This window comes from Vombatus ursinus, unplaced genomic scaffold (genome assembly GCF_900497805.2).
Source record: "Vombatus ursinus unplaced genomic scaffold, bare-nosed wombat genome assembly UNPS02014841.1, whole genome shotgun sequence".
NCBI lineage: Eukaryota > Metazoa > Chordata > Mammalia > Diprotodontia > Vombatidae > Vombatus > Vombatus ursinus.
In genome coordinates, this window is record NW_020954619.1 from 6,429,452 (window position 1) to 6,455,685 (window position 26,234).

The 26,234-nt window shown below is 40.8% G+C and overlaps 1 protein-coding gene across 2 annotated transcripts in view; it reads left to right on the forward strand.

Moving 5' to 3' along the window:
• OVOL2 (ovo like zinc finger 2) overlaps positions 1-26,234 on the forward strand; it is a 49,527-nt gene that overhangs the window by 16,569 nt on the left and 6,724 nt on the right. For both annotated transcript variants that reach the window (XM_027840399.1, XM_027840398.1), the window contains one exon: positions 2,785-2,974. In XM_027840399.1, the coding sequence (XP_027696200.1) occupies positions 2,785-2,974 (190 nt within the window). The remainder of the gene's footprint in view (positions 1-2,784; positions 2,975-26,234) is intronic.

Below are 26,234 nucleotides of genomic sequence, written 5' to 3' on the forward strand. Positions count from 1 at the left end.
AGTTGATGTGGATAGGGAAAGCATAAACAGAGTCTGGATGTGACTTGTACAGGGTCATAGGTGGAGACTTTCTGAAGTGACTTGATAGCTATTCATTTGGCCAGTCAGTCAAAAAACTAGCATTTATTAAATGCCCATTATGTGCCAGGTATTGCACTAAGAACATGTTTGTTAAAAACGTTTTATGTGTAGTTCACCACACTAAAGCACTGGGAAAGAAAAAACAAGACACTGCCCTGTCCTCAAGGATCTTACCATTTAGTACATGCACAGATAAATGTAATGCAAATAAGAAAAAGATAAACACAAAAGGGAAGTACAGAATGCTGTGAGAGGGGCCGCTAGGTTGGTGCAGCGGATAGAGCACTGGCCCTGGAGGGAGGAGGACCTGAGTTCAAATTAAGGCCTCAGTCACTTGACACTAACTAACTATATGACCCTGGGCAAGTGCCTTAACCCCAATTACTCCCTCCCCCCCAACTGTGATATTATATTTGAACTTGGCTTTGAATGCTGGTTCAGATGGCAGTAAACAGATGGAGTGAGTTCACTCTAGGCCTGAGGAACAGGGGGTGGGGCGGGGCACAGGTGGAAAAAAAAATGTTTAGGTGATATTTAGTAATCCATTTTGGCCAAGCAGAGTGTGGAGTAAAAGAAGCATACTGTAAGGTAAGCCTGGAAACACTGGAGTTTGGCCTTATACATTAAACAGTGGGGAGCCGTGGAAGGTTTTTGATGGAAGGCATTTGGAGGGTATTTTCGTGAGGATTAAATTGGCAGTAGTGTATAGGATAGATTAGAGACATACCTGTACCAGGACTATCAAGAGAACTCTGAATTAGGGTTGGAGCAGTAGGTTAAGATCGGCAATACTTGAGGACCAGTAAATGAGATGGAGGCAAGGGAAGAGTCAGAGGCGATGCTTAGGTTTCAGTTTCAGTCTTGAAAGGACAGGATTGAAGTTTTGGGGGAAAGATGTTGAATTTAAGGCACTAATTAGAGAAAAGGTATTTATTGAAAGTCTATTCAGTGCTAGGACTGGAATAAGTACCGTTGGGGATACAGAGAAATATAAGATAAGGTTCTGTCTTCAAGGCATTTATAAGTTTATAATCTAGTTGCAGAAACTAGACAGTTGTGGAGCCCTTAGACTGCAGTAATACACACCAGCTAATCAAGTGATAATTTGGGTGGCACAGATGGGAAGTGTTTCTGGCCTACAGGAGGCTGAGGTCTGTTTTGAAAACCTGTCCTGTGGAAGAGACTTTTCCAGCTTGACCCTGGAGGACAGGACCAGCAATAGTTCGTGGAAGTTGGTTGAGTCATTTTTTCATTCATGTTCCATTCTTTGTGACCCCAATTGGTGTTTTCTTGGCAGAGATACTGGAGTGGTTTGCCGTTTCCTTCTCCAGCTCATTTTACAGATGAGGAAACTGAGGCAAACAAGGTTAAGTGACTTGTTCAGGGCCACAGAGGTAGTAAGTACCTGAGTCTGGATTTGAATTCAAGTCTTCCTGGCTCCAGACCCAGCACTCTATCCATTTCACCACCTTGCTGCCCTTAGGCCTATCCAGAAGTGGAATGGGCTCCCTGAGGAAATGGTAGGTTTCCTTCTCATTGCAAATCTTCAGGAAAAAGCTGAATGTCTTACTTCTTATCCGGGGTGATGTTGTAGGGATTCTTTTTTCAGTACCAGTTGAGCTCCATTGATACTTCTTCCAAATCTGAAGTTTGATGGTTTAGTGTGTGGGGTAGGTTGTCAGGGAAGGCTTTGTGGAGGGGGCAGGGGGAAGAATTTGAGCTGGGTTTTGAAGGGTGGGCACACTCTGCAAATGGGAGGAGGAGGCATTTCAGTCTGGGGGGTTACAGTAATACCAGCATAAGACACAGTCATCCTGCTGCTGAGACAGTCACAGTTATTCATAGGAGAATGATTTTTCTGGCAGTCACCTTTTGTGGTGTAGTGGAAGAACAATTTATTTGCAGTTAATCTGAACTCTGCCTCTTAGTAGGTTGAGCAACTCACTCTATTTCCTTGGGCCTTTCTTCATCTGGCTGCTAGGTGATCATTAGGATTTCTTCCAGTTAGACTGATTCCTTAGATAAGTGATTGGTTTAGTCATGCGATCTCATTCAGTAAGTAGGAAACCCAGGGAAACAGTGGTTATCAGGACTCCAGTGTGATGGAGTGGGATGCTTTCTTACTGTTGACCTTGGTCTAGTCACTTGCCCTCCAGCCCTTAGTTTTCTCATCTGTAGTTCACCTCAGAAGACCCTTCCAGTGCAAAATCTAGGATCCTATGATTTGTCCCTGCCACTATTCTGGTTTTCAGACTCACTTTTAAGAAAAACAGAATACAAATAATTTACGCCTTCCTCATTCCCATTTGGATTCTGATGCAACATGAAGCATTTGTCTGGTATTTTTAGATAGTGGAAACCACATGCAGCCAAAGCTAGAGGCTTATTTTAGGCAGAACATGCTTCAAAGTAAGCCCCTGCCTACACTTCCTTCATTTGATTGTTGACCTTTTTTTAATAAGGCCTTTTGGGGGGAATTTTAGAAGCCAATAGAGTGTAAGTTCCTTGAGGGCAGGGATTTTTCCCTTTTTTTCTTTTTTCTTGTCTCTATATCTCCAGCTTCTAGCACAGTGCATACAGTAGGAGCTTATTGGTTGCTTATTGAATTAGAACCCAGACATCCTCTCCCTCCATTCTACCATCCTCTCTTTTCTACTCAGTTTCTCCTTCTCTGCTAACCTGGCTTCTTTTTCTGCCTCTCAGTTCACAACAGGGACCTGTAATGAAGCTATGGTGTATAGTTGTGAGCTGTGCGGCAAAGGCTTCCGACTCCAGCGGATGCTCAACAGACACCTCAAATGCCACAACCAGGTGAAAAGGCACCTGTGCACCTTCTGTGGCAAAGGCTTCAACGATACTTTTGACCTGAAAAGGCATGTCCGGACTCACACAGGTAAGGAAGAGCATGGTGGTGGTGATGGTGGTGATGGTGATGGTGCTGGTGGTGATGCTGATATTGCATCGTCTGTTCAAGTCATTTTATGTCTCTTCCTGGTATGAAATTGACCCTGGAGTCTCAGGGCTGTGCTAAGGCTCACAGAAACCCTGACTGGTTCTATCAAGCTGGAGTTCTGGGCATGGAGGTCGACTCAATATGAGTCTGGCCAAGTGCAGACACTCATCCACAGGTGGTTCATGTTTTGGCCATAGCAGATCTTTTTTTTTTTTTTTTAATTTTGATTTATCAACAATCACTTCCATAAAGTTTTGAGTTTTAAATTTTTTATCCCCACCCTCTCTAAGACAGTGTGCAATCTGATATAGGCTATACATATACATTCCTATTAAACGTATTTTCACATTAGTCGTGTCGTAAGGAAGAATTCAAACCAATAGGAGAAACCATCAGAAAGGAGAAACAAAACAAAACAGAAGAAAAAAGTAGCAAATAGTATGCTTTGATCTGTATTCAAACTCCATAGTTCTTTCTCTGGATGTGGATAGCATTTTCCGTCATGAGACCTTTGGAGATGTCTTAGATCCTTGCATTTCTGAGAAGGGCTAAGTCTATCAACGTTAGTCATTGCACAACGTGGCTGTTACCATGTACAACATTCTCCTGGTTCTGCTCACTTCACTCAGCATCAGTCCATACAAGTCTTTCAAGGTTTTTCTTAAGTCTGCCTGCTCATCATTTCTTATAGCATGATAGTATTCCATTACATGCCACAGCAATTCTTAAAAGACTTCCTTCTACTAAGATCCTGAAGTGTAGTGGTCTGCTTTGGTGGAGGAAGTGCCCAAGCCAATGAAAAATCATTAGATTATTGAAGAAAAAAGTGTAAGTGATAAAGTGGTCTTTTATAGAAGGGACACTTCTTTTTTCTTTGAAAGTTTTATTAATGCCCTTGTTTTATGATGCAGTCCTTTTCTGATATGCTTTCTAGCCCATTGAACCTGCCTAATACTAAGGAAAAAACCCCTACCAGTTAAACAAAACCAGTCAAGGTAGGGGCAAGGTCAGATGCATTTGATCCGTTCTGCATTCACAGTCTCCTAGTCTCCTACCTTTTGACTAAGAGATGGGGAATTGGGTTTCATCATTGATCCTCTGGGGCCAAGATTGCCCCCTGAATTTAGGCTGCTTTTCTTTGTAGTTTTCTTTTTTCTTTTTATTTTCAGTTCTAGATTCTTTCCCCTTTCTTTACTATCTTCTCCCCCCATTGAGAAAGCAAGAAATATGAGAGCTGTTAATACTGATGCATCATTGTTGTTATTTTTAGGCCTTATATGTGTTGTTTGCATAATGCTACTTTTTTTTTTTTTTTTTTTTGGCTAGGCAATGGGGTTAAATGACTTGCCCAGGGTCACGCAGCTAGTAAGTGTTATGTGTCTGAGGCTGGATTTGAACTCAGGTCCGCCTGAATCCAGGGCCAGTGCTCTATCCACTTCCACCACCTACCTGCCCCCTGGATCTTCCCATTCTTTAAACTTCTCAGTCATCATTTCTTACAACCTTGTTCTTTTTCCAACTCTCAAAGTGTGTTGGAGGGAACATTTTTGGGGAAATTATGCTGTGGGTAGGGAGTGTCAGGCCTGGAGTCAGACAGACCTGAGTTCAAATCCAGCCTCAGATGCTTACTAGCCATGTGACCTTGGGCAAGTTACCTCACCTCTTTCTGCCTCAGTTTCCTGAACTGTAAAATGGGGCTAATAATGGCACCTGCCTCACAGAGTTAGGAAGAGCAAATAAGATGTTTGAAAAGGAGTTAGCATAGTGCCTGGTACAAAGTAGGTCCGTCATGGTTGTTCCCCCCCCCTTTCTCTCCCACTCCTCAGTGTGGAAGAAAGAGCGCTGCATTTGAAGTTAGAAGGTTTTGGTGTTTATTACAAAGCTCTGCAACTCAGCAGCTACAGGGTTTAGGGCATGTCTTGTGATCTGAGCCTTGGTTTCCTCTTCTGTAAAATGGGGATAATAAGATCCTGTTCTCTGTGCCTCACGGTTACTGTGGGGACACAGCGGGATGGTACAGGTGAAAACATTTGGAAAAGCATGAAGAACTGGACAAATCCAAGTTACTGTTAATTATTCCATGTTCCTCTGTCTTCTTTGACTGCGAAGATGTAGTTCTTGATGGCACTGTTCCCACTGATATTTTATACAACTTTCCTGGGAAATGAGCCTAGTTCTAAATGGCACTGTGTTCCTGTTGAAAGGACAAAAACAGAAGAAGGGAGAGCTTAGTTCTGCTTGAGATTCTGCCCCAGCCTCCCACTCTGACCTGGCATACACTGCTTCTTGTCCCTTAGTGTCCCTATTTAGAAAAGGTATTCAGTTTTCCTTGTCTTCTAACTCAGTGGCCATGGCGTTTTGTCGGTTAGTCATGTCCAACTTTTCCTGACCCCATTTGAGGTTTTCTTGGTAAAGATACTGGAATGGTTTGCCATTTCCTTCTCCTGCTCATTTTACAGATGAGGAAACTGAGGCAAATAGGGTTAAGTGACTTACTCAGGGTCACCCAGTTAGTAAGTGTCTGAGGCCCCGTTTGAATTCAGGTCTTCCTGACTCTAGGGCTGGTGCCGTGTCCACTGCACCAAACAACCTGCCCCAACCTAGTGGTGTCAATCTCAAGTAGAATGGGGGCCACTAATCATACATGCATAAGGATCCCTGAAGACCAAATACTGACTTACTTTTAAAATGTAAAGGTATTACTGTATTTTTATTTATTTTGTTAAATATTTCCCAGTTACATTTTAATGTGCTTCTAGCTGCACATGCCAGTGTTTGACGGTGATAATGGGAAAATGTTTTGAGCACAAAAGTGAAGGAAAGGGTTCTCGGAGGATGTTTGTACCGCATACAAGGAGACTGGAGGCTAAGCAAGTAGTCATTGTATTTGGACTGGGTAGATAACTGATTCAGGAAAAAGAAGGACTCAGTTAAAATAACTGTAGAATCCAGTACAGATATCATCTGAAGGCCCCAAATCTTTGCAGTTCTCCATTTGGTGATCTCCTGTGGTAATTCTCTTGTCATTCAAGGGTGTGATGAAAGCATCCAAGTTTTTCTAACGGTCTCTTCATCATCAGCGTGGATAGCGGGCGGACACTTGATAGTTGTGGATAATGGACGTGGACAGCCTGGGTCTGATCCTGCTGCAAATACTAGCCGTCCGATGATTGGCAAGGCCAGGCACTTTGCTAATCTCAACCTTGTTTTCCTCATCTGTGAAATGGTAGTGTTAAAAATGTCTGTAACACATTTACTTTACACAAAGGGTTGTTGGGAGGATCACATTGGATATTATGTAAAGCGCTTGGCAGAATTATATAAATGTCAGTAGTGATCAGGATGATGTAGAAAAATCTCTGTGTTTAGGATATATGTGACATTATTATTTTTTATGATTTCATTGGCATGGGGCTTTTTCAGTGAGGAAACTCCCTCTGCTGATGCAAGTCAGCAACTGTTCTAATTTATTGTCTTAGAGAATTGGCTGGGGTACGTGGAGACGGAGGTTAGGTGACTAATAAGGAGCTTAGAGCCAGTAAGTGTTGGGCCTGTACTCTGTATTACACTACCATTCAGCATTCCAAGCTGCCTCCCATGTGACATTCATTATACATTTAATTACATTTTACTTCAATTACAGTGTGGAGTAGTGGATCAAGTCACCCTTTGATCAATAAAGACTCTACATTGCTTAGACCATAATAGGCTAAAATCTGTCGTGCCTAAATTGTACTCTCAGGGCATATGGAAGTGGAGGGTCCTCATTGAAAAGTTTTTCTTTCAGTATAGATGTAGAGCTCCATTAATGGTATTTAATGGTGTGTGTGTGTGTGTGTGAGAGAGAGAGAGAGTGTGTGAGATCTCATGTCTGTCCATGTGCATCCCCCTCCAACAGAATGTGAGGCAGCCAGAATTTTAGCTAGCCCCTCAGGTTTACATTTATTGAGTGTTAATTGCATTTAAAGTTCTTTGGACTGAAAAATGAGCTGAGTGCCTAGGCTAGAATTTATAGTCTAACAAGGGAAAAGGAAGATAGAACGCTAAATGTTTACCCTTCTTTGTATTTGCCATCTCCCCAGTAGATTGTAAGCCCTTGAGGGCAAGGGCCTGGATCTTTTTTTGTCTCTGTAGTCCTAGCTTAATACAGTGATGTTCACATATTAGTTTGCTAAGTTGAAACTTAATTCAGATGCCCCAAAATATGTGTATGGGAGAGTCAGTGAGGAGGGCTGGATTTTCAATCACAGTACTGTGGTTCACATCTTGGCTTTGTTGCTGCTTATTATCTATGTGACTTTAGGCAAATCAGTTTTAATATTTGGGCCTCAGTTTTCCCATCTGTAAAATGGGGGAAGAGATTTGGACTAGGTGATCTCTAAAGTTCCTTCCAGTCCTAAATCTATTATCCTAGGAATTGGGGTTAAATTGGAGTGAACCAGCTGGTATTATAGAAGTCTTTGTAAAGGAGGTTAAATGTGAATTAGTCTTGAGGGAGAAGGACATAGTTGAGTTGGAGAGGAACAGAGAAGGCATTCCAGGTGGGGAAACAGCCTGGAATTAAATTAATTTTATTTTAGTTCAAACAATTCAACAAACATTCATTAAGTGGCTATTTTGCTAGTTTGATACACATTGGATGGGATCCTTGCCCTCATGGAGCTTGCAGTCTATAAGAGGAGATAGTAAAAACCTGTAGGTTAGCAAATAGCTATTTTAATTATGATCAGTAAGTCAACCAACAAATGTTAATATTTGCCTACAATATGCTAGTCACTGTGCTAGCCTTGGGAAGGCAAGTTACAAATACAAAGAATGAAACAAATACAATAAACGTCAAAGAAGTAGAAAGTAAGTGTATGTAAGAGTCAAGGATGGAATGAGGAAATAAATTGACCTCTTGAGAAAGATGATTAGCCAGTAGGAGTTTTTTGTCTTTGTTTTGTTTTTGTTTTTGCCTGGAAAAAAGTCAGTCCTGGGAGATAGACATCGCAGGCTAGAATTTCTAGCCCTGGAAGCTCAGCACATTGGATCCATGATGGGCCAGTGAATTCAGGGCTTCAGCTCTGTTTCCCCCACTTTACTTCTGTGGTTTCACTTAAAGGTTCAAGGGTTTAAAAAAAAAAAGAAAGCCCCAATTAACACCTGTTGGGTTGACCCTGAAGCTGAGAATGAGGTGGACTAGTTCAGTTTATCCCCCATTCTTGCTCTTTGGCTATGGCTGGCTCACAGAGAGAAAGGTGTGGTCTGAATACACAGTCACAGCCTGGTCCCCTGAGTCCCACTTGGAGCTGAAACATACAGATAAATCATATAGATCTTGTCATGATGGAATTTTGTATGTTTTGTTTGAGGATAATGCTGATGTTTCTCTTAAAAAGGGTACATTAACATGTATAGTATTAAATAAAAAAACTACACTACCTTTACATAGTCCTTTTCCTACTGTTCTTTTTTTTTTCAAAAAGTTTTTGTATGCACAGTCTTATTGGAGGAGAAAAGATAATTCCTATTTCACTGATAGAAGTGTAGAGCAGAGACGTTCAGCTCTTAACTTCAGAGTGTGAACAAGATAGAAATGTTTAACAAAACAAATTAAAAAAAACAAATAAAAATACAACACAACATAGATAATATTAACTTGTGGTTTTCTAAGTCAATATGTGGCCTGTAGGGATCCTTATGTAGAGTTTAGTGGCTGGTTTCTAAGAGTTTGATATTACTGTATTGGAAAGTTTGCAAAACATGGATAATAGAAAACAAATAAATTTTATAGCTTAAGACATTTTCACTGTTAATCAATTGTAACTTTAACAGAGCTTGTAGTAAATAGGCAGATTGACTTAAATGAATTTCCCCTCTTCTTCCTGCCTGGATTCACTTTTTGGTGGACTTGCTACTAGGTATTGAAATGGTAGGTTTAAAAAAAAAGAGAGCAGAGGGATCTAAGTAATCCATAAGCTTCCATCCAGGAATGTTGGCCTCTTTGTTGTTCCTCAAAGAAGATATGCCATCCCTTGGCTCTTCAAATGTTTTCTTGCCAGCCCTCATGCCTGGAATAGTCTTCCTTCTCATAAACACCTCCTGGATTCCTTGGCTTTTCCCTTCTGCAGAAAGCCTTTCCCAATCTCTTTTATTTCTAGTGCCTTCCCTCTATTAGTTACTTCCTATATATCCTGTCTAATAGCTTGTTTGTACATAGTTGTTCTCATATTGTCTCCCTCATCAGACTGTAAGCTCCTTGAGGGCAGGGATTATTTTTTGTCTTTCTTTGTATCCCCATTACCTTCTTTTTTTTTTCTTTTTTAGGCAATTGGGGTTACGTGACTTGCCCAGGGTCACACAGCTAGTTAAGTGTCAAGTGTTTGGTCTGAGGCCGGATTTGAACTCTGGTCCTGCTGACTAAAAGGCCAGAGCTGTATCCATTGTGCCACCTAGTTGGCCCCCCCCCCCCCCCCCGTGCTTTCTTTGCCTGGCATGTTGCAAGGAGCTTGGTAAATTTTGTTGTCTGCCTGGATAATCTGCCCATAAACAACTAAAAATTGTGCTCCAGGTATAAAAATATTCATTTAGGATTCCTTCTTGGCATCAATAGAAGACCCTTTTGGGTCTCTCCACTACTTATCCTCCTCTGTTGTTGTTATTGAGTCATTTCAGTCATGTCTGATACTTCGTGACCCCATTTGGGATTTTCTTGGCAAAGATACAGGAGTGGTTTGCCATTTCCTTCTCCAGATCACTCTACAGATGAGAAAATTGAGGCAAGCAGGATTAAGTGACTTACTCAGCGTCATATAGCTAGCAAGTGTTTGAGATCAGATTTGAGCTCAGGTCTTCCTGACTCCAGGCCTGCTTCTCTTTCCACAGTGCCACCCAGCTGCCACCTTAGTTCTACTCTGGTATAAAATGGTACCAGTAGATCAAGGGCGGAAGTTTGAGATTCTGCATATTTTTTGGTCAGTGTACAACTTGACCATCACCAAAGACCCCAGTATGGGTTAACCAGAAGACAACATATTGTAGTGGTGAGAACACTGGGTCTCTCACCAGAGTATCTGTATTCCTTTTTTTTTTTTTTTTTTTAAAGGCAATTGGGATTAAGTGACTTGCCCAGAGTCACACAGCTAGTTAAGTGTCAAGTGTTTGGTCTGAGGCCGGATTTGAACTTAGGTTCTTCTGACTTAAGGGCCAGTGCTCTATTCACTGAGCCACCTAGCTGCCCTGAGTACCTGGATTCCTAACTCTGCCATGGAGCCACCCATGTGGTCTTGGGCAAGTAATGTCTCCATTTTCTCATCGATAAAATGAAAGGGCTGAACTAGTAGGCCTCAAAAGGTTATTTCAAGCTCAGTATCCAGGGAGCTATAAGCCATACCACCAAACCAAAAGTACCTAATCAGAATTGCTGGAAAATTAATGCTGTGGTCAGACGAGACAGCAGGATTTGTTCTTTATTATTATCTATTTTCTTTATTTTGTGATTTGCCACTTTCCCACTGTAATTGTGATATGTTGATTAACAAAACAAATTGACTTGGTAGAGCAAATGTAGGTTTAAAGTCTTTCTTTCAACAAGGTGTATTTTCCTTGCATAGATGAAAAAAACAAGATAACTATTCATTAAAGCTTTGGTTGTCACTGTCAACTGAAGTTATAAAATAAGGAAACTTACAGTCGTGTTTTGCTAGTGTAATGGGTGAATGCAGTGTCCAGAAGTATATCACGCCTCTCATGTGGGCATAGTTCTAAGTTAGCTTGGTCGGCCCCCTCATGCTGCTGTTCTAGGTTCACAGAGAAGTACTACCACCACACAGTTACACTCGTATTCTCTCAGAGTATTAGAGGATAGTTAGTTGTGGGGGATTATAATTTCTCTACCCACCACTTTGGCCCCTGCCAGTGTGTTTCCCCTTACAAAAAAGCAGACATTCATAATCATGACACTTTTAGATCTGAAACCTAGTGTAACACCACAGGTACTCATATTAAAGCAAATGAAGGAATAATCCTGGGTTGTACTTTTTCATCAGTGAAACCAGTAGCTGTTGAGGAGAGTGGGCACACATAAAAAAATGCCCCCAGTGAGGAAAATTTATATGCTTAAGGAATTCTACAACTCAGGAATTGTAAACTTTAGTCAGTGTCCTTTTTCCTGTCTTGGGCATGATCTTAAAAAGTTTCTTGATGAACATAGCCTCTCTGTTGAACCAGTACTTCTATTGCTAAGTTGATTTGTTCCATGCTGCACTTTACTAATATCTTAATAGGCTTCAGCCAAACTAGTTGATCTACTCAGTGAATTCTCTGATTCTCTGCTTTCAAACTATTTTTCTGCTCGGCTGAACTTAACTCCTAAACAGCAACTGTAGTATCTACAACTTCTGGCTTCAAATTCAGCCAGTGCAGTTCTAAAAACTCCCTTTTCATCTTTCTCTCTCGTCTTACCTTGTTCAGTCAAACTGTGAACAACCGCACCTTAGCTTATGAATAGTAACCAAATTATCTTTCATCTTTAATCAGATAAATTTGTCCCACAATGATAGAACATTTCTGGTGGCCATATCTTGTAAAATTCAAAATGATCAGCTGCTTGCCTTAGAAGGCCTTGAGTTTAACCATCTCATTTTACAGACAGAGGAAACTAAAGCAGAGAGAGGTTAATTGATTTGACCAATTAGTGATAGACTAGACAGTTAGTGTCTGAGGCTGAATTTGAACTTGGGTCTTACTGATTCCAAGCCCATTGCTCTATCCACTTAGCTGCCTCTTAGAGGTATAGTAAAGGTAAAGAGCAGCAGATGGGCAACCTGAATGTAGCAACTGGTATTTATAGAGTGTAAAGCAGATAAGAGTGCTGAGCCTGGAGTCAGGAACAACTGAGTTCAAATTTAGCCTCAGACCCTTACTAGTTGTGAGACCCTGGGCAAGTTACTTAGGTTCTTTTTGACTTAATCTTCTGGAGAAGGAAATGGCAAACCACTCCAGTATCTGCCAAGAAAACCCCATGGACAGTATGGTCCAAGAGGTCAGACATGACTGAACAACAGTGGTTAGTTGAGCCTGGGATGTTACTGCTGACATGTCAGGCCCAGAAATTGCTGCCAAATTGACAGAACTTTAAGTCTACTGCCCAGCCATCCTTGATGGCCAGTGGAGAATCTGTATTTTAATTTCCAGGGTAAGGCAATTACATGCTGGTTGCCCCAAACTTCTAGCTTTCTGTTACTTTTCACACATTTTTCAGTCCAGTGTTCAGTGGACCTATTTACTGTTTCTCATCCATGGCATTCCATTTTCTACCTGTGGGGCTTTGCAGTCTATTCCTTAGGAGTACAATGCATATTAACTAATTTCCATCTCCTATGATGCCTCAATTCCTTGTCTGTAAAATGAGCTGGAGAAGGAAATGGCTAACCACCCCAGTATCTTTGTCAAGAAAACCCTAAATTGAGTCATGAAGAGTCAAACACAACTAAAATGACTGAACAGTAACAACAACAAATATGATCCCTATAGCTTGGTGTACCACCTCTTAAATGAGACCTTCTTTGACCCCCCCCACCCCCCCCACTGCCCCATCATACTTTTGATTCAAGAGGCCAGCGCTCTCTCTACCTCTTTAATTTAGTTTGTATATACTTTACTCATCTGTGTACAGGATGTATCACTTCAGTAGGATATAAAATTCTGGAAGGCAGGTACTGTTGTGGTTTTTGTCTTTGTATTATTCCCAGCTTGAAGCATAGTGTTTGGCATATAGTAGGTCCTTGATAAATGTTGACTGATTACTTTGTTGTTTGAAAAAACTGAAGCAACTAAAGAATAATGCCCATCAATGGTCGACTGCTTGTTGAGGTGGTGGGCAATCTGAATGTGTTCAAGGTTATGTGGTAGTTCCTTAAGATAATAGGGTTGCATGGGCTATGAAATTTCATTTCTTCCTCTAAAATGTAGCTTTGACCGTGAGGTTCTTTATCCCTTCCCTGCCCTTTCTTCCCCCCTCCTCCTTTTTTCTCTATCCCCCAAGGTATAATATTTCATTTTAGTGGTTAACTTTCAGGAAAAATAGATGTAGGACCAGAGAGGTCCAAGGACGCATTGGCCAGCCTGAGGATGGTGCCTACCATCTTTTATAGGGGTCATTCTGCACCATGAAAAGCTTCTCATAAATTAAGGTGTGGGTTTATATTGGAGGTAGGGTGAGGAGGAGACATGAACTACATTAAAGATCAAAAAAGTGGCCTTAGCCCATGAAAATTCCTTTTGGTTCTTCAGTAGGTCAATGAGGGGCTCTGTTCACAGAGAAGATTGGTGAATGAAATGGAAATTCATAAAACCAGAGGTCATTTAGATGGAAGGCCAGAATACAACCAGAAATGGGGGAATATGCAATGTCTGTGGTACTTAGGGTATTTCCCCATTCTACCCCCAAGGGCTACTGGGTCTCCTGCTGCTACTGGAGCTACATGTTGATTGGAGAAGCTGTCATTTATTCAAAAACAAAACACTCTGTCTCACGGTTCCTGGCATTTTCTCTGGCTGTCTGCCATACCTGGAATACTCTCTGCCCTCTACTCCAGCTGCTGACCTCCCTGACTTCCTTTAAGTACCAACTAAAATCTCACCTTCTATAGGAAGCCTTCCCTATCCCCGGAGCTTTCCCTCTGTTCATTATTTCCTACTTATCCTGTATATAGCTTGCTTTGTATATATTTGTTTGCATTTTGTCTCCTCCATTAGATTATATAAGCTCTGTAAGAGCAAGAATTGTCATATACCTCTTTCTGTATCCCCAGCACTAAGCACATTCTGGCACATAGTAGGTGCTTAATAAACATTTATTGAATTCGGTCAACTTTACCTACAGGAAGAATCCTCAGGATAACAAGTGACAAGTGGTCACCCAGCCTCTGCTTAAAGACCTTCAAGGTTGGGGGCAGGGGCACTGTCTCTTAAGGGGGCTGTTCTACTTTTGGAATAGCTCTAATGGTTAAGACTTTCTAGGTCTTAAGAATACATTTTCTTTTTATTGTGCTATAAGAAATGATGAGCAGGCAGACTTCAGAGAAACCTGGAAAGACTTGTATGGTCTGATGCTGAGTGAAGTGAGCAGAACCAGGAGAATGTTGTACACAGTAACTGCCATGTTGTGGGATGACTAATAGTGATAGTCTTAACCCTTCTCAGCAATGCAAGGATCTAAGACATCTCCAAAGGCCTCATGATGAAAAATGCTTTCCATATTCAAAGAAAGCACTACGGAATTTGAATGCAGAGCGAAGCATACTATTTGCTATTTTTTTCCTTCTGTTGAGTTTTGTTTCCTCTTTCTGGTGGTTCCTCCTATTGGTTCTAATTCTTCCTTACAACATGACTAATGTGAAAATATGTTTAATAGGAATGTATATGTAGAGCCTATATCAGATTGCGCTCTGTCTTGGGGAGGGAGGGATTGAAAAATTTAAAACTCAAAAGTTTATGGAAGTGATTGTTGATAAATCAAAATAAATTAATAAAGTTTAAAAAAAGAAAGTACATTTTCCCCTTTGCAGCTTATTCCTATAGCTCCTAGTTCTACTCTCAGATCAAACAAAAAGAAGCCTGTATCTCTTCCACATGACAGTTTTTCAGATATTCGAAGATGACTCTTATGTCCTCGCCTCAGTCTTCTTTCTGTCAGGTTAAATATGCCCGATTCCTTTAACTAATCTTTCCATGTCATGGACTCAGCTCTTTACTCTCCACCGTCCTGGTTGCCTTGTTCTGGACACTCCACTTTATTAAAGTGAGGCAATTGGGGTTAGGTGACTTGCCCAAGGTCACACAGCTAGTACAAGTCAAGTGTTTGGTCTGAGGCCAGATTTGAACTCAGGTCCTCCTGACTTCAGGGCCGGTGCTTTATCCGCTGTGCCACCTAGCTGTCCTCACTCCACTTTATTCTTAGGGATACTAGTCAGGACTGAGCTTGTGATTCCATTAGTATGGAGAGGAGGAGAAAACTCTCTCCAAATGTAGTCAGGCACCTTCTCTGTAACTTAGAGCACTGAAGGGTTAAGTGATTTGCCCAGGGTTACAGAGCCCGATTTGCTTTGAGAAGACGTGAACCCAGGTCTTCTGATTTTGAGATCAATTTTCTATTTATTGTGCCACATTGTCTCTCCTGTTTCTCAATTTTGTTGTTGTTCAACCGTTTTTTGTTTTTTTTTTCAGCTGTGTCTGACTCTTTGTGATGGGGTTTTCTTGGGAAAGGTACTGGAGTGGTTTGCCATTTCCTTCTCCACCTCGTTTTATAGACCAGGAAACTGAGATCAACTGAGACTTGCCCAGGGTCACACAACTAGTAAATAAGGCCAGATTTGAACTCAAGAAACTGAGTCTTCCAGACTCTAGGCCCTGCACTTTATCTACTTCACCACCTACCCTCTGTTTCTCAATAACCTTCTTAAGTTGTGGTTCCCGGAGCTAACACTGCAGAATGTATTAGTTATTACCACCCACTGACAATCACAGTTGTATTGGCAGTTTGCTAGTAAAGTGGGCAAACAGACAGCAGAAGAGACAATTTCTCTGTTATAAAGCAGTTGTAATCAAGCAGGTTCAGGTGTGAGGAGGGTTTGAGCTTAGGATGCTCGGGGTCCAGTTTCTGGCCATTGGGGTAGGGCCGGAGAATTCATCTTTGATGATCATAGGTGGGCTATTGGTCATCTCCCTGAGGATTCTGATGGGTCTTCTGGGAAGTAATAGATCAGGGATTGTTAGTTTTTTGTTTGTTTGTTTGTTTTTTCTGTACTAGATCTTGTTACTGACTCCTGAAGACGTTGTCGAAGTTAGTGACTGACTTCTGTCTTGGTAGTTGGCAGTCTTGGTTTACTTTATATTTATCTTGCATGTGCTGATTTACATAAATTGCTTCCTTCCTTAGAATGAGCTGTCTTTGGTGGTAGACCTCCCTTTCCCCTTTGCTTTTTTTTGTCTCCCCAATGCTTACCACAGAGCCCAGCACATAGTAAGTGCTTAATAAATTGTTGTTGATTGATTGCAGGAGGTCATCAAAAATCTGGAACTTTTGGATGAAATCCTTAAAACAGCTCAAAAGGGCACTGTTCTCAGATAGAGTATGTGCCAGTAAGCAGCCTGCCCCAGTAAATCATGGTATGACATAGGCCACCTTTGTCTGGCTGGAATAGAATTCCTTGGATTAGGTCATAACAGGCACCCAGGGGTCCATGGATCATTTTGTTTGGGCCAGAAAACTTGGGAGCTTGGATTGGCTGAAGGACTCACCTGGGAACTCATTGCATTAACAAGGATTGAATGGTGTTCTCACCACATAAAGGTTGTTATTGTGGCAGCCTGAACCTACAACTCCCACTTTAACATGGCCTCAGCCAGAGCCTTAACTACTGTGCAGATGAGAAAAGGCAGCAGGTCAAAAATCATGGGGCCCTGAGGCATGTGGGCGCCATCTTTTGGGTACGCATGATCCAGAGGTAAGGTCAGATTGAGATCAGTTTAGCACTGGAGTCAGAGGATAATTGAGGAACTTATACCACAGATCCCGCTTTCAAGGTCAAGATAACTGGGGACTTTCCAACAATGTAGCTTGGTGGTGGGAGCTGGCCCGTGTCAGGCTGGCAGGTGTGTGAGAACCAGGGGAGCAGCATAGAGGTGCTAATTGTAAGAGTCTAGGCCTTGTTTGTTCTAGAGCAACGGTTCCAAACCTTTTTTGCGTTATGGACCCCATTGGTAGTCTGGTAACACTTACGTACTCCTCAGAATAGTGTTCTTAAATGCATAAAATGTAATCCCTAATATCACAAAGGAAACCAATTATATTGGGATACAGTTGTCAAAATTAAAGAAAAGAGCAACTGTACAGACCAGTTGATGAAGAACCAGTGTTTTAGAAGGCAGATTCAAAGCGGGAGCCAAGGACCGCACCAGATTACAAAAACCCTTGATGATCCAGGGTAATTTATTTCACCAGTGATCCCTCCTCAGTGTGTGTATTTTAATAATATATGAAGAGGATTGTCCTGTTCTACCTTTAGTTGGTTTTGCCTGGGGGAGACTCTGCTCTAGTGCTGTCCCTTCCTCAGCTTGAGCTTTTCCTGCAGCCTCTCTCATTGACATGTATATGATATTCTTATCTATTTTTCCCCCATCCCCCGGATAGAATGTAAGTTCTTTGAGGGCTTGGCCCTATTTGTTGTTGTAGTTGCTGTCCGCTTGATGGAAATGCTTGCTTGGCTCACCGTGTTCCCTTTTTGCGCAGGGTCATTCGTTTGTGAGAGGTTGAGCCTTGTGTATAAGGGCTGTTTGCAAGCCTAAAAGAAAAGCCAACTCTCCCTCGAGATATTTCAGTAGCCCGAGGGCAGGAGGATCTAACCCTCAAACCCTAACCTAGATGATATAAACCTAGCTCTCTCCTCTTCACTTCAGAGGTGGGGCAGTCTATTGGAGAGAGTGTAGCTGCTGAGGCTGTCTCTGGGAAGAGTCAGGGGGCTGGTGGATTCAGAAATGTTGACTTTTCTGCTTTGATGCTGGTGCTCCAAGCTTGCCTTATCTTGCTTGGGTTTGGAGCTCAGGAAACAATGGGATTGCTAAAAAGGTAAATAAATAGTCTTGGAAAAGTTGATGGTTAAGATGGTTGTAAACATGGTTTGCCCTGAGACTACCTTTTTAGAGCCTTAGGGATGAGATGCTAGGTACTGCAAAAAGGAAAGAAAGGTTGGGGTGAGAGAATTAATTACAGACTGCCAATAGAGAAGAGTAATTTTTAAATTTAAATGAATAATTATTATTTATACTATATATTAGATTATGTACATAATATGATAATAAATTAATAATAAAATTAAATAAATTTTTATCTTCACTAATGGTCCTCCTCCCACTTAATAGCTTATGACAATTCATTTTAAAAAATGTTTCCCCATCTCTTTTAAAAATTCTTTAAAATCTTATTTTAATGAAGCCTTTTGTTTTTAACACTATAATTTCTGAATATATCTTTTCTCCTTCCTTTACCTGTAAGCCATCTCTTGTAATAAAGATATAAAAAAGGTGAAAGGGGGGGAAAAAAAGATGAGAAAAACAAAACACATTAACTGAGAGAATAGCCACCTTTATTTACCACCTGACCCACCACAAGGGATGAACAAAAGCTCCATTTTAAAGTGGAAAAAAGAAGTATTCAGACTGAGGGAAAGTGGCTACATGTTAGATTTGGAGACTGGATCTAGGTTCAAGGCCTGGCTCTGCCCCACTTATTTGCTGTTGTTCAGTAGTGTCCCACTCTCCATAACCCCGTTTGGGGTTTTCTTGGCAAAGATGCCTCAGGCTCATTTGACAGATGAGAAAACTGAAGCAAACATGGTTAAGTGACTTGCCCAGAGTCACATAGCCAGTTAAGTATCTGAAGCCAGATTTGAGCTCAGGTCTTTCTGACTCTAAATCTGGCCCCCTCTATCCACTGTACCTCCCAGCTGCCCACTTATTACCAGTGGAATTTTGACAAATCACTTAATTCCTCTAATTTTCTTACCTATAAAAAAAAAGGAGGAAAAAAAGATCCAGCAGGAAGCTTATTAAGCAACAGATTATTTCTCCCCTCATTTTGGCTAAACGATGTGTAACTCAGAGAATGTCTAGATTTGCTAACAGCTGGAACAAAAATAATTAAGAAAGACTTTTTCCTTTTGTAATGCATTTCTAAAATAGCTTTAAGAACTCCATTTTTGGGTGGGGGGATGAGTACTGTGATACAATCAAAAGAATGGAGGTTTTGGAATGAAAGAATCTGTTACTTGCCTACCTGTGTGACCTTGGACTAATCACTTAACCTCTCTTGTGCTCACCTGTAAAATGAGAGGGTTGCGTTAGTCAGCTGCTGAGTTTCCTTCTAGCTCTTAAACTGGGCTATAGTTCATATCACTGATATTGCTCAGACATAGAATATAGACTTTAAAGCTTTTGAATACTTTTTTCTGTTTATTATTCATTTAATCCTCACAATAACTGTGAGCTACGTGAGGAAAGTTTTTAGTCTCTATTTTGCCGATGAAGAAACTTGAGTCCAAGAGGTAAAGTGGACAAAGTCCTTTGCATTCCAATTCATTGTTACAATATACCCTATGATGCCTGTGTTTTTATAATCACAATAACTCACATTTTTATTGTATTCCATAAGCTTTGCTCCCAACAACTTTCTCAGTAACTTAACTAAACCTGTTAATACTGGCATGTTTTCAGTTCCATTTTCACCCTTCAGTACCTAGCCTCAAGTGATGTTTATTCACTAATACTGAGCTGTGTCACATAAAGGGAGGGAGAATGACTGTTATCTGTAATAGGCCAATGCAGAGGATTTCTCTGGGCTGCTATGGTGCAGTGGATAGAGCGGTGGGCCTAGAGTCAGGAAGACCTGAGTTCAAACCAGGCCTCAGATACTTAATTAGCTGTGACCCTCGGCAAGTCATTTAATCCTGTTTGTCTCAGTTTCCTCATCTGTAAAATGAGCTGGAGAAGGAAATGACAAAATCACTTCAGTATCTCTGCCAAGAAAACACCAAATGAAGAGTTGGAACACTGAAAAACGATTAAACAACAGAGGATTCTCAAAATTTGTCTTATCTTCAAACTTTTTTCTTGTGATTGATTCTTCCTTGAAGCACTACCCTTCCCCACCTCTGACCCCCAATGTTAGGGCACCCCCCCAAAAAAATACAGCGTGGAATAATAATAATATCTTTTTATCCTGAGAGACCACATTTTTTCCTGAGAAGGTCAGAACAGAAAGGGGGAGGTGATCAATACCTGTTGTTTATAGTGCTTAGGGAAGGAAATAGGGAAGTTAGGGAAACCCTGGAAATGAGGAAGAAGAAGGTACATCACTTGTCCCTAAAAGAAAGAAAGGGAGACACAGTCATAATGTGTACATCTTTCTGGATAGGCCTGTGTTTCTCATGCATGGAGGATATGGGATTTGACTTGGGCCTTGAAGGATAAGTCAGATGGACTGCTAAGGGGAGAGGGGGAATGTGGTAGATATTGGGGAATTCACATTGGCAGGGTAGAGGGTGAGAATTGTATAGACAAAGAGGAGACTATGGGAGGTGATACTCAAAAATTCTAGCTGTTTTTGGCTAGCCTCACTTCAACATTCTTATTCTCCATTTCCTGGATTCCCTTACCTTCCCTACTTCCAGGTTCTAGGCCTGTATCAACAAGATGGAGGACTAGCCATTTTCTAAGATTCTTATGATCTCTCATACTTTCCCAAAATAAGAACTATGTATAAGAGGTAAAGCAATTTTAGCTTTCTCAGTGGTCTAGAACAGTGATGGGCAAACTCAAATAGAGAGGAATTCCTTAGAAAACTACATACTAACATTATCTTTATTTGTTTTGTTAAAAATTTCCCCAATTATATTTTAAGCTGATTTGGGCTGTACTGGGGAGTTTTGCAGGCCACAAGTTTGACATTTCTGGTCCGTGTTAACCAAGAACCATAATGAGGTAACAGTCTATTCTATTAACATCAGAGAATTCCAATCCCTAATATAATTATTACTCAGCACCCTGCAGGGCTGCACAAATCAACCCTCAGCTTCAAACAAAATTCAACTTTTTCTCCTCTCCCTCTTACTAGAGATATAGAAATCCAAAAGGCAGATGGTTGTCGTAGCGGGGACAGGAGTATGGTAGTACTGTGCTGCAGCAGAGCTCAGCCAGACAACTGAGGAGGTCACCTGGGGCAGAGACTGAGGGCTGGTAAAATGTGAATTGCTCAGCATGGGAGGAGGTCTAGATGACTTTGAGGTCCAGCCCCAAAGGAAACTACCATCAAAGGAGAGAGAGTCAGAAAGTGAGCAATAGGGAAATATAGAGGGGGAAAAAATTTGAGAAGATCTCAGGAGGAAGAAAATTCAGTTAAAAAATAGGAGCGTAAGCAAACAAAATACCAAGAAGCATATTAATAGAAGGGAAAATAAACTTCAGATCAAGGAAAAGATTTATTCAGGAATCAATAAATATTGCAAGACAAAGGAAAAACAGCAACACCTGATGAGGCAGAAGACCCTGTGGATTCCCAAGACAGCATGAAACCACAGCAGGATATTCCTGAATAGTTTAAAAGAGATGTAAACAATTATTTGTAGTTTGTGTCTTGATCTTCCCTGTCCCCATAGTAGCTTTTTATGGGCAGGTTCTTTTTCAGTTGTAGTCTGTTTCTTGATTTTGAATTTATGTTAAAGTTGGGCCCTGTCGTTGGCATGGGGGGCGGGGTGCAGGAGGGACACTGTCCTAAGCTTCACACTTTTTCGTCCTATTTTCAGAGCTAGTTCTGGGCGTTTGGAAGTGTTCAGTGCTTCCAAGTTTGTGTGATCTGGGGAAAGGTATGGTCATTGCTATACGGAGCTGTGCTTTGAACCTTTATTTAGGAAGGGCCCCATAGCTCTCGGGATTGAAATTGATACTGCTCTTTTGCGACTCTGCTCCCTTGAGATCACAAGCAAAACTGCTCCTCAGAGCTCTGTAATCTCTTTCTGACAAGTTGCTCAGTCCCCTCACTGTCTCTGGCTTGAGAGCTCCTGGCACTACGGCAGCCTCCTCACCCCCAACTAGTCCCACCACCGGTGTTACCTACATGTGGGCTCCAGGCCAACTTCCATAGCCGCGTCACCGATCTTGCCTTTTTTAGCCTCCTGACTTCTCTTCGTCTGGAAGCATGACTCACCCTAACTTTTTGTTAGCTCTGCCACTCCAGAATTCGATTTGAGGCATTATTTTAAAGTTGTTTGGAGGGGAATGGTGGAAGAGTTCAGCTGAATGCTCCCTGTACTCTGCCATCTTGGCTCCACTCCCAGAAGTCTGGTTTAAAAGAGAAATCAGAATTGTGAAGACAGAAGTTACAGATTGCACAGCTGAAATAATTGACAGAATAGAAAAATGTGAATCCACAGTAGCAAGTCTCAAAGAGATAATAACTTACTGAGAATGAAAATACACAGAAGTAAAAGACAATCTAGAAGAAACAAAAAGCATTAATGTTAAAAAAAAAAAACAAAACCTAAACATCTTAAGAAAGAATGTGTATTACTATACACATGTAAGAAATAATACAAGAAAATTGCTCAAGACCTTTTGAGCACAGAAAGCAAAGTTCCGATTGAAAGGAGCCACAGATCACCTTCAGGAAAATACTTTGTGCTACAAACTCCAAGATCCAGAGTGGTTAAATTTAAGAATTTCAGTGCCTAACAACAAATTCTGCCTATCTCGAGAAAGACCTTCAAATATAAGAGAAAGTTAATCTGAATAACATAAAACTATTCTGTACCCACCCTAGAGGGGATGGAGTAATGTTTTTGGAAGAGCAAAGTTCAATATGCCCCCCAGAGTTACCTGCCCTGCAAAGCTGAACCTAACCTTTAATGAAAAAGTGAGATGTTAAATAAAAGAGAGTCCTTCGAAGCATCTCTAGAAATAAAATGAGACCTGAACAAATTATTTACTTTGCAGATACTCCAGACAACTGAAATGCAAAAAGGTAAATAAATACGGCAGCTAGAGAGATCATTAAGAGATGTCTTTTCAAAAGTACACAAGGAGACAAGGATGAAAGCAGAAAGCAAATAGAAATGATGATGGAGAAATAAGTCTAAAACATCATGGACTAAACCTTACAATGCCTCACCTATAGGCAAATCAATATTTTTTTGTAGGAAAGAATTAATTTCCAAATGGGAACGAGCATACAGGGTAATAAGAAGAGAGAGAGGAATATATAATAGACTTTAATCAAGTCAGAGGTTGACAATGAAGGGAAAATAATTCCCGTAGTCTTTCAAGAAGAAGAGAGCCTATAGGAGAGGAGATAAAGATACAAAGGGAAGGACTGAAATGATGAAAGATAAGGAGAAAATTTTATTTAATTGGTGGGAAGGGAGTACCACTGATTAATGCTTCCGTGGAGGGGAAAAGATGTAAGAGGGAGATGGGGACCTTACCATGGGTGTAATCTTCAGAGATTTAGTGCCTAGAGAGAACACTCATCCTGTCTCAGAAGAGTAGTCCAAGCTTCTTGGGGGCCATAGACATCCAGAAAGGTAAGGAGGGCATGAACCCAAGAAGGATATTTCATGGTAAATGGCAGAAAAATAACTATGGAGAGGGCAAAGGTTAATAATGAACTGTACAATCAGGGACGTAGGGAAATTACTCTCATGGGACGCTATGCTTTCTATTACCTGCAGAAATCATTATTTTTAAGAGTGAGGCACAACAGAAAAGAGGAGGCCAAGGAGCAAGATTACGAGGAGTTATAGTCAGTGTTGGAGGGGTAATGGGAACATAGTCATGCTAGTTATTGTTATTGTTAGTGGAACTATAAATCAGTTCAGTCATTTTGGAATTATGTAAATACAGTAACTAAAATGTCTGTACCCATTGACCCACAGATTGCATTACTAGGCATACCCTAAAGAGGTCATTGATAAGGAAGGGGAAAGTCCCCATCCATGTACACCAGATATTTATAGCAGCCCTTTTTTGCGTAAGCAAAGAATTGGAAACAAAGTAGGTGGTCATCAGTTAGGGAATGGCTAAACAAATTGTGGTAAATGAATGTATTGGAATATTATTGTGCTGTAAGAAATGAGAAATGTGATTGAGTATGGAGAAGCAGTCCAACATCCGCATGGATGATGCATGGAGAAGAGCCAAGAAAACTATATATGGCGACTACAACAATCTAGACAAAAAGAATCAAAAGGGAATGATTCCTTGAAAAATTTATAAAGAACGAAGGTGGTAAGAGTGAAGAGAAGAGAGGCGGCTAGGTGGCACAGTAGACAGAGCACCGGCCCTGGATTCAGGAGGATCTGAGTTCAAATCTGGCCTCAGACTAGCTGTGTGACCCGGGGCAAGTCACTTAACCCCCATTGCCCAACCCCTCCCCCCCAAAAAAAAAGAATGAAGAGAAAACACTCCCACCCAAAGCCTTTGCTGAGATGAAAGGGTCACAAGTGTTATACATTGCACTTATGTCAGACTTTTTTAGTGTATTGATAAGTTGTGTTGATTTTTTTTCTTTTCCAAAATACTATTTTTGTTATGTAATGATAATAGCTAGCATTTATACAATGTTCTAACAGGTTTGTAAAGCTCTTTACAAATATCTCATTTTATCCTCATAACAACCCTGGGTGTTAGGTGCTGTGCTGTCATTATCCTCATTTTACCTGGTAAGAAGCTGAGACAGAGGTTAAGTGACTTGCCCAGGGTCATACGGCTACTAAGTTGTCTGAGGCAGGATTTGAATTTGGGTCTTCCTGCTCTCGGTAGGGGAGGTGATATAACAAAACAAAAGACATCAATAAGTTGGGGTTTTGTTGTTGTTGTTGTTGTTTTAAGAACCCCTGTAGAGAGATTTAGAATCTAAGGACCTTAGCTACTGAATACTTTTGTGACCATAGGCAAGTAACTTAATCTCTCTGTCCTCAGATTCTTTATCTGTAAAATGAAAAGATTGGATGATAATCTAGTCCAATCTAGAATCTGGTCAGATCACCTCTAAGGGTATTTTCCACTCTATGTCTATAATCATGAGCCTCATAAAAAAGAAATTACTAAGTGCATGATTGTCTTAAACCCTCCACAATGAAAACTATACAGTCTCTGCTTTCTAAACTAATCTTAAGACAGACTTTGGTAGCTTGTAGACCTTCAGGGAATAAAATAGTTGGTTGAAACCAGGTAAAACTTTTATGTCACGTAAAGGTCAGAGTAAGTCTGTTTAAGTTTATTTTTGGATATCATGGAAAATATATAATTTAGAGTGATGATGAGAGAGTGTCCCCTCATCTATAAAATGAGAGAATGGGACTAGATAACCTTGTAGTTCCAACTGAATTTATGGGAATAGTAGTTTTTTTTGGTCTAAACTGTGTAAAGGGTGTTCGGGTGTTCTTTGTCATATCTGACTCTTTGTGACTCCATTTGGGGTTTTCTTGGCAAAACTACTGAAGTCGTTTGCCATTTCCTTCTCCAGTCCATTTTACAGATGAGGAAACTGAGGCAGACAGGGTTCAGTGACTTGCCCAGGGTCACACAGCTAGTAAGTGTCTGAGGTCACATTTGAACTCAGAAAGATCAAGTCTTCATGATTCCAGGGCTGGCATTCTCTCCACTGTGCCACCTCACTGCTCCCTTAAGAAGGATAGAAAGAAGTATTTGGCCATATAGGAAGCGTTCAATAAATGTTTGTTGATGGGCCTACTGAGGGGTGATTATGTCAAGTTGAAATGAAGGGGACAATAAGAAGGGAACTCCTTAGGAATGGTCTGTTGTTTAGAAAAATTTTGACGTAAGAGGTAAGCTGAGAGGAAAGGCAGAGAGGCTAGTGTGGGAAACCTAGCTCTCCCATCTTCTTTCAAGTCTCAGCCAAAGTCCCATCTGGGGCAAGATGCCCTCCTCAGTCCTTCCTAATCTTAGTGACTTCACTCTGATACTACCCCCAGCTAATCCTGCAAATCTCATTTATACATCGAATGTTGTCCCATCCTTCATTAGACTGTTAGCTCCTTGAGGTGGGGAATACTTTTAACCTATCTTTGTATCTCCAGTGCCTACCACAGTACCAGACGTGCAGTAGGTGCTCTATAAATGCTTATTGACTAACAGATGTTAGTCAGCCTTCAAGTCTCAGATTGAAATGGGAATTGTGAAAGAGAGAGAGAATATGCTGTTAGTGAGGCTCTAATAAGATAATATATAAAGCAGTTTGCAAACCTTAAAGTGATGTATAAATGTCAGCCTTTTTTTTATTATTAAAAAGAGGGAAAGTGATAGATTTTAAAGGGTTGATAGCATATTCTTTTTTTGTGTGTGTGTGTGTTAAGTTTTTTGGAGTGCTAAGCCTTGAATGTAAAGAATTTTCTGGCTAGAGTATATTATGTACCAAACCAAATTAAAAACAAAATCTGGTGGAACTAAGGTGTAAATTTGCTATATCATAATCTGATAGGCCTTCCTTCCTTTAAAAAAAAAAAAAAAAACCTCCTTATTTTTAGCATTCTTTTTAAAATTTTGAGTTCCAAATTCTCGTCCTTTCCCACCCCTCCCCCACCCACTGAGAAGGCAAGCAATATGTACATTCTTCATGTGAAATAAGCAAAACATACTTGTATATTAG